This window comes from Rhinichthys klamathensis, unplaced genomic scaffold (assembly GCF_029890125.1).
Source record: "Rhinichthys klamathensis goyatoka isolate OS25496 unplaced genomic scaffold, OSU_Roscu_1.1 h1tg000338l_1, whole genome shotgun sequence".
In the NCBI taxonomy this organism is placed as follows: Eukaryota; Metazoa; Chordata; class Actinopteri; order Cypriniformes; family Leuciscidae; genus Rhinichthys; species Rhinichthys klamathensis.
The window spans coordinates 211,957-225,297 of NW_026606852.1; the positions used below are offsets into that span (position 1 = coordinate 211,957).

At 37.1% G+C, this 13,341-nt stretch overlaps 2 protein-coding genes across 4 annotated transcripts in view; one reads left to right on the plus strand and one right to left on the minus strand.

The window, feature by feature from the left end:
* Positions 1-8,345, minus strand: part of thada (THADA armadillo repeat containing) — a 117,675-nt gene extending 109,330 nt beyond the window's left edge. For all 3 annotated transcript variants that reach the window (XM_056272475.1, XM_056272474.1, XM_056272473.1), the window contains exons 1-11: positions 8,249-8,345; positions 7,929-8,009; positions 7,733-7,839; positions 7,513-7,646; positions 7,245-7,393; positions 3,122-3,154; positions 2,981-3,029; positions 2,652-2,848; positions 2,422-2,516; positions 2,058-2,281; positions 366-1,105 (exon numbers count right to left, since the gene is read on the minus strand). In XM_056272475.1, the coding sequence (XP_056128450.1) occupies positions 366-1,105; positions 2,058-2,281; positions 2,422-2,516; positions 2,652-2,848; positions 2,981-3,029; positions 3,122-3,154; positions 7,245-7,393; positions 7,513-7,646; positions 7,733-7,839; positions 7,929-8,001 (1,801 nt within the window). In that variant the 5' untranslated portion in view covers positions 8,002-8,009; positions 8,249-8,345. The remainder of the gene's footprint in view (positions 1-365; positions 1,106-2,057; positions 2,282-2,421; positions 2,517-2,651; positions 2,849-2,980; positions 3,030-3,121; positions 3,155-7,244; positions 7,394-7,512; positions 7,647-7,732; positions 7,840-7,928; positions 8,010-8,248) is intronic.
* A 191-nt stretch (positions 8,346-8,536) lies between these two features.
* plekhh2 (pleckstrin homology domain containing, family H (with MyTH4 domain) member 2) overlaps positions 8,537-13,341 on the plus strand; it is a 49,888-nt gene continuing 45,083 nt past the window's right edge. Inside the window, exons 1-2 of the mRNA XM_056272455.1 lie at positions 8,537-8,696; positions 11,281-11,418. Coding sequence (XP_056128430.1) covers positions 11,299-11,418 — 120 coding nt within the window. The 5' untranslated portion in view covers positions 8,537-8,696; positions 11,281-11,298. The remainder of the gene's footprint in view (positions 8,697-11,280; positions 11,419-13,341) is intronic.

A 13,341-nucleotide genomic window follows, 5' to 3' on the forward strand; every position in this document is an offset into this window, starting at 1 on the left:
ATATAAAATCAACATCAGTCCAATACAATATGCCTTTCTATAATTCAATATCACCATTTTCTAATTATCATTTCAAATACTCTATTTTATACTATTATGTGAATATTGCAATAAAAATTACGGTACTTATTCAAATATGCTGATTTTTTTCTTTCTGATTTTACATTTTTTCAGGATTGTTTGATGAATAGAAATAGAATAGCAGCATTTATTTGAAACTGAAATCTTTTGTAACATTATAAATGTTTTTACGATCACTTTTTTTTTTAATCAATTTGATGCATCACTGCTGAATAAAATGAATATCTTTTAAAATAAATGATATACACATATCTGTATTACATTGCAGGTTAAACGTCTCTTACCCTCAGTGCAAGACGGCATCTCCTGCAGGGCCTGTACCATGTGGCTAAGGCTGGAGGGGTTGCATCGTAGCAGTTTGGGCAGAAAGTAGTCTAGTATATAAGTGGTTTGATCCAATCGTGCTGTACACAGTACCTGCAGCAGAGGTGTCACCCAAACCTTGTGCCATCCATCTATCCATGCATGCCCATCCCTAAATCGGACACATAGCTGGGCCTTATGACTGACAAACAACTTCTCCAGAAGGTCGCTGGCGTACGGTGCCAGCGTCTGATCCCCCATCAGACCCAGCAGCCTGGATGGAAGTCCACCATCAAGCTTGAGTAGATAATCCGCACCCAAGTGCTCCACCAGGCAGGCCAGTGTGCCGTATTTCCCTTTCATATGCCACTCCAGTGCTAGAAGGTCCCGGGTGAGCTGGCTGATGTAAGGGTCGGTGGTGGGATCGGACTTGTGATCACTGCAATGCTGGTGGATCTTGAGAAGGTTCTGGAACAGGGTGCGCGTCTGGTGGCGGACCCCATCCAGCGGGTGCTCCCAGTGGGCATAGATGTGGTGGTGAAGGCGTGCGATTAGAGGAGAGCCTCCGACCAGAGACGAGCGAAGGAGAGGGGGACACGTGTCGTCCAGAGACGAGCGAAGGAGAGGGGGACACGTGTCGACCTGGACGCAGTCAACCGCTAGTCCGCTCCAGAGAGTCAAAACCCGAGCCACTACCATCACTGTACTGGACTCCTTCACTCTGAGAGAGATTTATGTTAGAGAGCAGATTAAATGGAAAGCAAGGCCGTTCAACTTTAACTAGCTACTTTAACCACATTAACTAAGAACAGTTTTACAATGTGAAATAGGTTGAATTCAGAGATGCAACTTCTCTAAGAGAAACAATTGTATTATTACTCTTTCATTTTGCTTGCTGTCAACTGAAAATCTGTAATTAATTGTTTTTTTAATTATTATTATTATTGATAACCAATTTTATCAAATAATTACCAATAAGAAATATGAAAAGAAAGTAATGTATTTCATATTTCTTTTTATTTAACAAAATAGTTAAATAACTTTAAGTTTTTAGTTTATATTGTGTTAAATCTTTTTAAAGACTTTTATTTATTTATTTGTATTATTTATTTATTTTTGAAAATATATACCATTTAAAGGTTTGATTAATTAAATTGATCAAAAGTGACAGAAAGAAAGAAATATCATGTTAAACAAAAAAGTATATTTCAAATAGATGCTGTTCTTCTGTACTTTCTATTTATCTAAAAAAATTTGGGGAAACATTAAATGGATTTCCACAAAAATATTAAGCAGCAAATACTGTTTTCAACATTGATGATAATAATAATAAATGTTTCTTGAGCAGTAAATCAGCACATCAGAATGATTTCTGAAGGATCATGTGAAGACTGGAGTAAAGATGATGAAAATTCATCTTTTCCATCACTGAAATAAATTACAAAAGTTCTTACAAAAACTTTTTTTTTAATCTAACAGATTCCAACCTTTAGAATAGTAACGTCCACAAAATTGAATCCAAAGAAAAAAAGTATTATCTTCCGGTTTATACATATAACTGTGAAAAAAATACACAAACAAATCCCAGGTTCAGATAAACCACTGACTAGTCAATTGTTAAAATATGTATTTTAACCATATCCGTGTGTGAATGCATTTGGCATCTTCAATACCTTGTATCTAGAGACAGGAGCACTTCAGGTATGAGCAGCAGCAGTTTCTCTGTCTGTGGACTGTGAGTCTTTCCTCTCCAGCTGAGCATAGCCAGAGCTCCATGACTCAGATACAGAGCCACAGCTGCAGGCCTGCTGCTGTCATACAGACCTGCACAGCTCAGCCTCAACCACTGGGGGACGGTGTCGCCTGCATCCACTGAACACTGCAGGAGACCGGCAACCTACAAACACATTTCACACACAGCCAGGAGGAATGGGTTCAAATGCAGCTCAAGTTGAGATAATTTATTCAAACTGAATAATGATAGTACAAAATACAATGCTGGACTCTTGCTCCTGGGAAGAAGGAACGTTCACTTACTATAACTGGTACATCATCTCCATTCCCCATAATAGATCTAATGAACAAAACAACAGCCATCCCAGCAGTGCTCTGGACCGTCTGAAGAAACTCCTCTGGATGGGGGAAAAAAGGCAAGAACTTAAATATAATACAAAAATAAATACAATATGCAACAACAACAAAATTGTAAATACAAACAAAGCCTCATTGTCAATTGCATATGAAGAATACAGTGGTCTTAACAATACCATCAGTCAAGATACATGTATAGCAGTTGAGTAGTCCACAGAGAACTTGATGCAGATCAGATTGGTCACTTGAAGCTGAAAGCATTGCAGAACTAATGGGTTCCTGAGATCTCTGAACCACCAGCATTGAGGCCTTCACCACTGCCAGACAGGACTGCATCAGCTGAGCCTGGGCTACATGACGACCCGCCAGACCCCTGAAAAACATATCAAATGGAAATATGCTACAATAAACCATGTTACAGACAATTTTCAAGGATTCTAGATAATAGGAACAAGATTTCAACATTTCATCAATGCATACATTCAATACACAAGTGAACATTTACCTGTTCTGCTCCACATAATAATTCAAAGTCCTTTGGAAGAACTGGAGGACTATGAGAGAGAAGAAAATCAGTGGCTGTATTTGCAAAACACAGCTGAGAAAGCCAAAGGTATGCCATTAAATTATTAACTTGTTTTCTAACCTTCTGTTAGCAAGCGATGAACACATTTCTCACCTGTAAATCAAGAAAAAATTAGTTACAATTATATTACACCCATTTACACTACCTCTGAAAAGTTGGAGGTCTCTAAGATCAAAAAAAAAAAATTAAAAGAAGTCTCTTATACTCACCAAGGTTGCATTTACTTGATCAAAAAAAAAAAAACAGCAAACCGGTAATATTTTGTGGCATATTACAAATTAACATAATTTCTTTCTATTTTTATAAAAAGTAATTTATTTCTGTAATGGCAAATCTGACTTTTCAGCATTACTCCAGTCTTCGGTGTCACATGATTCTTTAGTTAGATTCTGTCACATGACGGTTTAATATGCCGATTTGGTGAACCTTGACACATTATTTCAGGATTCTTTTTTTATTTAAAAAAAACATTCAAGTAACAGCATTTATTTGAAATAGAAATCATATGTAAAATTACGGTAGAGTATCGTTTGAATTTTAACGATTCCGATTTAGATTCTGCTTATCTATTCTGATTCTTATCCATTCCTAATTTCGTTTCCAATAAGGTAAAAAAAAAATTATTCGAAGTCTTATTGCAAAACATTTAATTGTAGCTAAATAACATGAATAAAAATCAACGGGCTAAAGAACACTTACACAAGGAACTTTTGCCTATGGTTTAAAAACTCCATAGCAAAAACAACTAGCCTAGCTAATATAAATTTTAAACATTATTAAAGACAAGTAAACACTTAGTAATTAAAAAAGAACAAATAAATACAAATAAACAGATATACGACTGAAATACAGTGTTTCTGTCAAACAGTGTTTTAAGATGTTGCTCAGGAATTCAGGTACAGAAATTGTAATCAAATGTGAAATAACACTGCACTTTATAAATAAAATATTACAAATATATTTACAAAAGTTATTCAGTCTTTTGAACAGCAAGTGACTTTTCTCTGTGTTTTGTTTTATTATTAATATTAGCCTGCTGTCACTTTAAGAGCTGCACGGATACAATATACTTTTACACACACCATTTTCGTTTGTCAACCGTTTACATTCACTTAAAGTGGACCTATTATGCCCCTTTTTACAAGATGTAACTAAAGTCTCTGATGTCCCCAGAGTGTGTCTGTGGAGTCAAAATACCCCACAGATCATTTTTTATAGCATGTTAAAATTGCCATTTTTGGTGGTGAGCAAAAACACACTGTTTTTGTGTGTGTCCCTTTAAATGCAAATGAGCTGCTGCTCCCGGCCCCCTTTCAAGAAGAGGGCAGATATTCTACAACAAAACAGGACAATCTCACACACTGAGGGCTCTATTTTAACGATCTAAGTGCACGGCGCAAGTGCACTTAGGGCATGTCCGAATCCACTTTTGCTAGTTTAACGACGGGAAAAATGGTCGGCGCACCCAGCGTATGGTCTAAAAGGGTTGTCCCCATTATCTTAATGAGTAATGGGTGTGTTTTGGTCATAGCGTGCAATAAACCAATCAGTCTCATCTCCCATTCCCTTTAAAAGCCAGCTGTGCTTACACCATGGCGGAATTCGCAAGCGGAAAAACTGAACGCTTCTCTAGCGAGGAAACAGATCTGCTTATGCGTGAGCAGACCGTCTACGAGACAAAGTGTACGCCGATGTGGACCCGCCTATAGGCGCACATTACTAATGCGCTCTTTGAATAACAAAAAAATAGTGCACCGTTGACTTTAGACCAGGTTTCAGTTGGTCAATGGCGCAGTCTATTTCAGTTGCCTCAAAATAACGCACCAACAACGCGCCTAAACACACTTCGTTTTCATACCATCACGCCCATGAGCGCACAAATGCATTTGCTATTTAAACAACGTGGCGCAGGACATGAAAATGATAACTGCGTCAGGCTGAAACTAGCAAAGAACACTTGCGTCGTGCCTGGCGCTGCATTGCGCCAGGTGTGATAGGGCCCTGAAAATGTCAGAAACTGTCAGTAGATGTTCAGCCAGCCTTATATGTTCGAAGCGGAGTTGGACAATGATGCCTACAGAGCCAGAGAATATATACTGTATGGAGATGTATGGAGGTATAGTTTAGTTTAATTACAGTTATTTACAGTTTAATTACAGAATCATCTTGCTTTTATCCACTATAAGTACAAGCCTGTTGTAGCGGACCCTGTCCGCATGATGGCCTAAACTTTACTGATGAGTTTTATTGAACATCACACAAAAGATGAAGCATCCATTTTACTCCAGAAAATCACTGTAAGAGCTGAATAAAACACAGTACAAGAAGTGCGCATTAAAGTATTATCCATACACTTGCTCTCTCCCTTGTGTCATCATCAACATACAAAGTGAATTACACAAAACCACTTGGTAAACGGTAAACAAATATATACAGACTTTATGCCTTTTCGGGGGGTGCTTAATAAACTGGTAAACTTTATATCTGTTGATGCGTGCTCTCCCTTTCATTACTGCCGTGACCAGTATCGATCCGGAGACTATAAGCTGGATCACGAACAGTTGGTACTGATCCATCCTTGAGTAACAACTTTTTAGCAAAGCCTGTATTTTGTATTGTCCCTTTGTATTGACTCTCGTTCACAAGGCAGTCTGGTGTAGAATGATTTGCACAGACATAAACGAATTTAGGTATGGGGGGGGGGGGGCATTCCCTTCCAAAATAAAAGTAATCCACTGAGTCTTCAGCAGCTCTAATGTCTGGGGTGCATAAAGACTTATGTTCACTCTTACTTCCAACAACAAAACACCCGAGTTGGTTACGAGACATTCTTGTCGCTCAGGGCAGGGTCTATGTTAATATGGCAGAGTCCGTCAGCAGCCGTGGGCGGAACCTGTACAAAGTGACGTCACTTTGCCCAGATTTTTCTATTTTATAACAAGAATTTTCGATTCCCAAACATAATGTAAAATTATCCTCATGTTTAGTGTAATGCATCCTTGCTGAATAAAACTATGAATTTCTTTAAAAAGTATTAAAAAATATTTTTTTTAAATTACAGACCTCAAATTTTTGAAGTAGTGTAACCGCCTTATTTCAGTGGCACAGCCATTTGTAAACTGAACGTGTCTGCCTTTCAGTGTCATCTGCTTCCAGTTATTTTTAACTGTACAAAACAGCTTGTTATGCTGAATTTGAAAAATGGTATTTCTTACCATATTATTTTAAAGGTATACTATTTAACTTTTGGCCCTCTAGCAGTTAAACAAAACTGAATGTATTTTGCGGAAGAACATTGTTTTTATTGTGCTCCGGCTCTGCATGACAGTGCGGATGAAAATGGTTTTCTTCTCATAACTAAAAAAAGAGAAAGTTATTATCCTACTGCTCATAAAACATTCACTACTAGGCTTAAAGGGTTAGTTCACCCAAAAATGAAAATTCTGTCATTAATAAACCTTTGTTCATTTTCGGAACACAAATTAAGATATTTTTGATGAAATCCAAGAGCTTTCTAATCCCCCATAGACAGCAACACAATTAACACTTTCAAGACCCAGAAGGGTAGTAAAAAAAATTCACTGTTAAAATAGTCCATGTGACTACAGTGGTTCAACCTTTTTTTTTATGAAGTGACGAGAATACTTTTTTGTGCGCAAAATAATAATAATAATAATGACTATTCAGCTATTTCTTCTCTTCTTCAATCTCTAATGCTGTTCACGCGAGCACTGTAAAGAAAGGGATAGTTCACCCAAAAAGGAAAATTCTGTCATTTCTTAGGCTACTCGCCCTCATGTCGTTCCAAACCTGTAAGACTTTGTTCATCTTCGAAACACAAATAAATGTCTTTCTGATGAAATCTTTCTGTCCTTCCATTGACAGCTACGCTACTACAAATTTGACACTTCAAAAAGTTCATAGAGATCATAAAACTAATCCATATGAATTGAGTGGTTTAGTCTTAATGAACTTTTTGAAGCGTCAGAGTGGTATTTGCTTAGCTGTCAACAGAGGGACAGAAAGCGCTCATTAAAAAACTCCATTTGTGTTCCGAAGATGAAGGAAACTCTTACAGATTTGGAACGTCATGAGGGTGAGTAAATGATGACAGAATTTGCATTTTTGGGTGAACTATCCCTTTAAGATATATAACTTATAAAATGACATCACTTAGACGTACCAATTTTAAAGCCATCCAGACAGGAAGTGATGCTATCTGTTAGGTGTGAGAAGTGATCTGTGTTCGTAGAGGAGAGAGAGGAAGACAGGCACTCAGACAGCCATCCAACCGTTTTCTCCTCCAGCCAATCTGGGCCACTATGTAGTGCACTGGTGGAAAAGAAAAAGAATATGCCATTGTGTTAAATAAACTAAGTGCCCAGAAGTCATTAAAAATTGTTGTTGATTTCAAGTCACATGAGTGACAGTGAAATGTGGGTACTTTTAACCTTGCTACAGCTCTTTTAAGTGGGTTCTTAGCTGGCAGTGTGGTATACAGGAATGCTAGTGTGCTCAGGCAGGCATGCAGTAAAGGACCTGTAGAGGATTCATCCTCTCTCAACTGCTCCAACATGACGCCTGCCTGCAGTCAACATGCAAACCAATAAATTAAAAGTGTTAAGCGATTAGATTCAGTATACTTATATGATGAATGTGATGCAGACCAACCTTAGAGATGAGCTGGATCTGCTCAACTGGGTCAGGTGAAGATAAACTGTCCTTCAGCACCTGAGCAAGCTCTATTGATCTACTGTCCCCCTCCACAGATAAGGAATCTGGGAGAAAACATGAGATATAAAGAAATATTACATTGCAACCACCACAACACAACCACAAACGTTAAAGGTTGATATCTGTCACTCACCTGTCAGGCTCTTCAGCTTGACATAATCCAAAACTACAGCCTCCACTTTAGGTGTTTTTTTCTTCACAACCATGACTAGTTCTGGGACATAAAAACAATTGCAGATAAGTATCATACATTTATCGTTTAATTATTTAAAAAAAACTAATACAGCAACTGAAGAAGATCAACTTTAAACTACAACGCTTGTAATCTAGTGCTACTAACGTTAGTCACTTTATTGTTTCCTGCAGACATTTATATTAAACCGACGTTCTCCAACACTGCACATTTTACTTCACATTCAGAACACTTAAAGGCATGAACATATATTGTCATACCTTTGCAATAAAGCAGGTACCGGTGAAAAAGTTCAATACTGCGTGTAGAAAAAAATCAGTAATTCCACAGGAACATAACATACACGTGTGACGCGTCAATTCCGGAGTCGCTATGAAAGACCGCCCAATCAAACATATGATTGGTCCAGACTCAACACCTCAGATGTGTGATTGGTCCTCAGGAAAGTCAATCATTTCTGACATCACCGTTCTCCAAAAAAACCGTCCTAACCACACCTACAATGGTTTGATTGTGCGTGCTCGTAAAAACACGCCCATGAACCCGCCCACTTCCACAGGACGATGCTGGAGTGAAAACTTTGAGCTAGAAAACGCTCGCTCTTTATATCATAATTAGGTCTTTATTGCAATAACAACTGGGACAACACGGAACAATATTATGGTGTGAAACCAGTGCCATCTACAGCACTGTAACACTGAGTGTCGGGTAAGGATATAATCTTTAACTATTAACCATGTTAAAGAGTATGTATTAGTTTGTTTTTGTTTCTTGTTAAAGAGAATATGAGGGAATAATTGCTTAAATATAAAGTTTATGTTGTTTAAAGTACACTATTTGTTGATTTTATATGATTTAAATGTATTGATTAATTCTGTTCTGTTCAGAATAAATTCTGTTAATTTTCATGAACACAACTCTAATTGTATTGCATCTTCATTTTTTCAACTGCAGTTAACTGGTATATAGATAATTGCCGTTATGCAATTAGAGGTTAATATAAAAATAGACCTTTTTATATCAAGATTTTAGTTTAAAATTTGTATGAATATATACATTATACGCATACTATATAGTGGTTTCCATACCATATTCGTCATTTAATATATATATATATATATATATATATATATATATATATAATGTGTGTGTGTGTGTGTGTGTGTGTGTGTGTGTGTGTGTGTGTGTGTGTGTGTGTGTGTGTGTGTGTGTGTGTGTGTGTGTGTGTGTGTGTTGTCTTAATTCATTCATTTTCAATGGCCCACTAATCTTTGAAAGTACAAATATTCCACATAGTTCCTGAAAATGAGGTCAGCTGTCCAATCAAAAGATTTAACCTGTAATTACAGTTATGTGGAATCATTGTATATTTGCTCTGTATTAACTGTAGGGAACTGTAGAGAAACTGTAGAGAACCTTTAATGGAGCCAAAGGACCACTGTCCATCTACTCCTGAGATGCAAATTCCTACCAAAATTCCCAGATCCTTGTATACATTTCTAGATCTACATTTAATGACTTTGTTATCCACTTTGGCTCACTTTCCGTAAAGGTGTCTCTCAAGGAGGTTGTTCCACAGTAACATGTTGTTTTTATTCACATTGGTTGAGATTCAAACCCTCAGTCTTATTTACCACAGCTTAATTGAGCTCAACACATGTTTGCACTCCCTTTGTGCTCATGCCAATGCTGTAATGACAGCTTATTATAACTAGACTAGTTGTAGTGTAGTGTTCACTCACACTTTTCTGTTGTGCTGTACAACACCTGATTTACATCAGTTAACACATGTTTTTCAAAATTAAACGTTTACGATGGAAAAGTGTGATGGTGCATCAGTGCTGGCTGGTGTGGTTTGTTTTTATAGTGGTGGTCAGTTTGTCCAGGGCTCTGCCTGGCCCTCGAACACTTCTGACGTTTCCACACAACCAATACATACAGACTGTCTTTGCTGTTTATTTCCAACTATTATTGAAGTGAAAATGTGTCTCTCTATTCCAGTTAATATTGGAATTGGGACATATTCTGGTTGTGCATGCACCATAAATGTTTTGATTGGAGTAAACCATTTATTAATAAGATTCCAGTTTCTTAAATCCATAAAAGACAGTTGGCATATACCTGTATTAATCAGAATGTTGTGGCAAACATTTCATTGTGAATGCCCAAACAAACATAATTATGAGTTTTATGACACATAAGAAGTTGTGAAAAGTCAAGCACGTTTTGAAGCGAGGTGGAGACAGATTATTTTGTCTAACAAATTTTGCAATTCATGATGATGATTTAATGTGCTCTCCATTTCCATTTTCCATTTGCATTTCAGCATTTATTCACAGGTGAATCAACATGGTGGGTCAAAGTTCAAACTAATTAAAAATTAATGAAATTTTCTTTATCAATCATGGGTGAATGAATCTCAACATTATTTTACAAGTATTTTGATAACCTATTTACAACCATCAAACATTGGAACAATGTTGTTTTTTAATGTTGAAACAACAACATAACCTAAAAATTTTTAACAAAATTGTTTTTAACGTTGAAGGTCAGTCACATGCCTTCTGGTTTTGTTGGGCCATTAAGTTATCTAAAGTCCATGTCATTAGACACATTTTGGTACTTCATTTCCATAGACCAGTTCCATAGACCAGACTTTCCATTTCTGTGAATTGATTCATAACTCTGATTCATTTACATTATCCAAAAATGTTTTTTTTTTTTTTTTTTTTTTTTTTTTTACAGAAGTCCCTCCTGACATTTTTCATGTAGATAATTCATGTAGATAATTATGTGGAAACATGCCTAATTTAAACTGGATTTTTACTGTTCTTTCTTGCATTTAAACATTTTGAAGCAAATTGGTGAATTGGTGAATCAACGTCATGGATCAAGGTTAAATCACTGCTTATATTAGTTTCGATTTTGCATATGGAATCACTGTTAATATCGCAACTTTGTTTCAACATCTTTTCAACATGAGCGAATGAACGTTGTTGATCTGGTGTTTTGTTAACCTTTTTACGTTGAGCATTAAGCGTTATTTAAGTGTTTTTTTAATGTTATTTTAACCACATTTCAATGTTGAAATGTTGCTGGTTGTTCAAAATGATGGTTCCTCTGTGCTCCTTAGAGAATATAAATATTTGTTTTGCTATATATCACCCAGCCCTGCACCTGATTTGTATTTTGGACCTATGTTCATTAGCTTTTTAAGTTCTTGAGTGGTTTTCTACTGCATGTTCTGTGTGTCCGTCTGCTTCAGTCTCATGCGGTGTTTATAATATTGCAGGGCCTGAGGGGTGACGGCATGGCAGAGGGTGATGAATGCGCAGGCAGGGAGTGGAAAGACAAGTACATGGCCCTCGAGGCCCTGCTCTTCAAGTTCCGTGGGCAGATGAGCGTGATCCGAGAGCTCACGGCAGAAAAGGTCAGTCAAAAGCACTGTCTCTGTCCCTGGGTCCTTTCACTTGGACTGCTGTTTTACACTGGTGCTCTCGGATCTTTAAAAATCATTATATCAAACTGCATGCTGAGCAAGTAAAACCTACTTTACCGCTAGCCATCTTTTATTTTAAATAATAACAGACCAGGCATAAGATTTGCCTGCAACTGTCACCGCCCCACTAATTCCTGTCTGTAGTAATATAGGAGAGATACTCAATAGTGTGAACTCTAGGAAAAGCAAAAAAAGCCACCTATTAAATGATTTGCCCATTTCCATGTTTGGTTTTCATTTCCATGAAAATGTGTGTGTGTGTGTATTTGTGCCATGGCCTATTTCTTTGGCCTATCTCGAGGGAGAGCAGATTAGAGGTTAATATAAACAGACGCCTGACCACAGGGCTCCAGACTGCTGCATTCTGGGATAGCAGAATCGTCTTTGAATTACAGACTCGAGATGGGTGCTTTAAATGTCTTGCCTTTGAGGAGAGGTCAAGTTTAGGATTTGTTTTTTTGTTTTTTACTAAATATATATTTATATTGTATGTTTTACATTACATTTCAACATTGAAGGTCAGTCACATGAAATCTGGTTTTGTTTGGCCCTTAAGTTTCCTAAAGTCGATCATGTCATTAGACACATTTTGGTTACTTCATTTCCATGGACCAGTCTGTTTCAACTGTCTGTTTCAGTGAATTGAAAGTTTTGGCTCCCAAAGTTTCTAAAGTCCAATACAGTTTTAACTGCACCATCTTTCAATAATGGCCTCTTGAAACCAGCATCACAAAACAATCTGAGTTAAACCAAATAAGTGTTATGGATGGACACAAAGTGACTTTTACAGGAACAGTTTGTTCACCAATTTAATTTTTTTTACAATTTTTTTCTTTAATCTATCGCCTGTGATTTATTGTTTCCTTCTCAATAACTTGTGTAATGAAAATGATTCCATCATTCATTTAAGAATCTCATTGTAATGGTTTCTCATTCCTTCATCTATAGACATGTTGTTGTTATCAGCTGGGTACCGTCTGGGCCCGCTTAAGTTTGCCATCTATTATTCCTCCCTTGCATAGCATGTAGATGCATTCACTTACTGCAGTAATTAAAAGCTGCCATTAAATGTTTACATAGGGCCTCTCTCCTAAAATGACCTCTCACTGCAGATCCTGGATCAGCTGTGCTGTCATATACAGATAGCTGGTAAGATCAGTTTGAGGAAATGTCCGAGATTAATCCTGTAGAACTAGACAAAGGAAGAGGATGAAGGGGAAGGAATAGGTCATAGGATAAAGAAAGTGAGGAAAGAAGGGATAAGTAGGAAAGTGTGGGATAATCAACTAGTCGCCCAAAAACCGATCAAATAAGAGGTTGACTAGTTTATCTTTTTTATTTTTTTAAGTAGTGGTGCTTAACATGGGCTGAATTAAGAGATGCAACTTTGTGGAGAGCATTTTCGCATGCTGACATTGTGCTAGTTAAGTCTCACACAAGCTGTGTTTCCATCCACCTATTTTAATGCGCATTGAGATATCCCATAAAAAATGCTAGATGGAAACACCAAAATGCGCATACATTCTAAAAAAGTTTTTTTTTTTTTTTGCTCAATTGGGGCGGATAAATTTTGTATCCGATAAGAACACATGGACATACAATAGAAACACATTTACCGAATAAATCCCTCAATGTGCAGCAAAAGCTCACATGACTTTGCCTCAACAGTGGATGTGATTTGATAACTAGACTAATCAGCGGACTAATCGCATTGCACAGCATCTCAAATGATGGTTTGATGATTCTGAAATGCCTGAGCCAAAGTCTGTTATCATTATGATTTGGTATAATGACCTCTCAGAAGTTTCTCACATGATTGCGTTCCCAAACACCAGGCATCCGAACGCAAGAGAA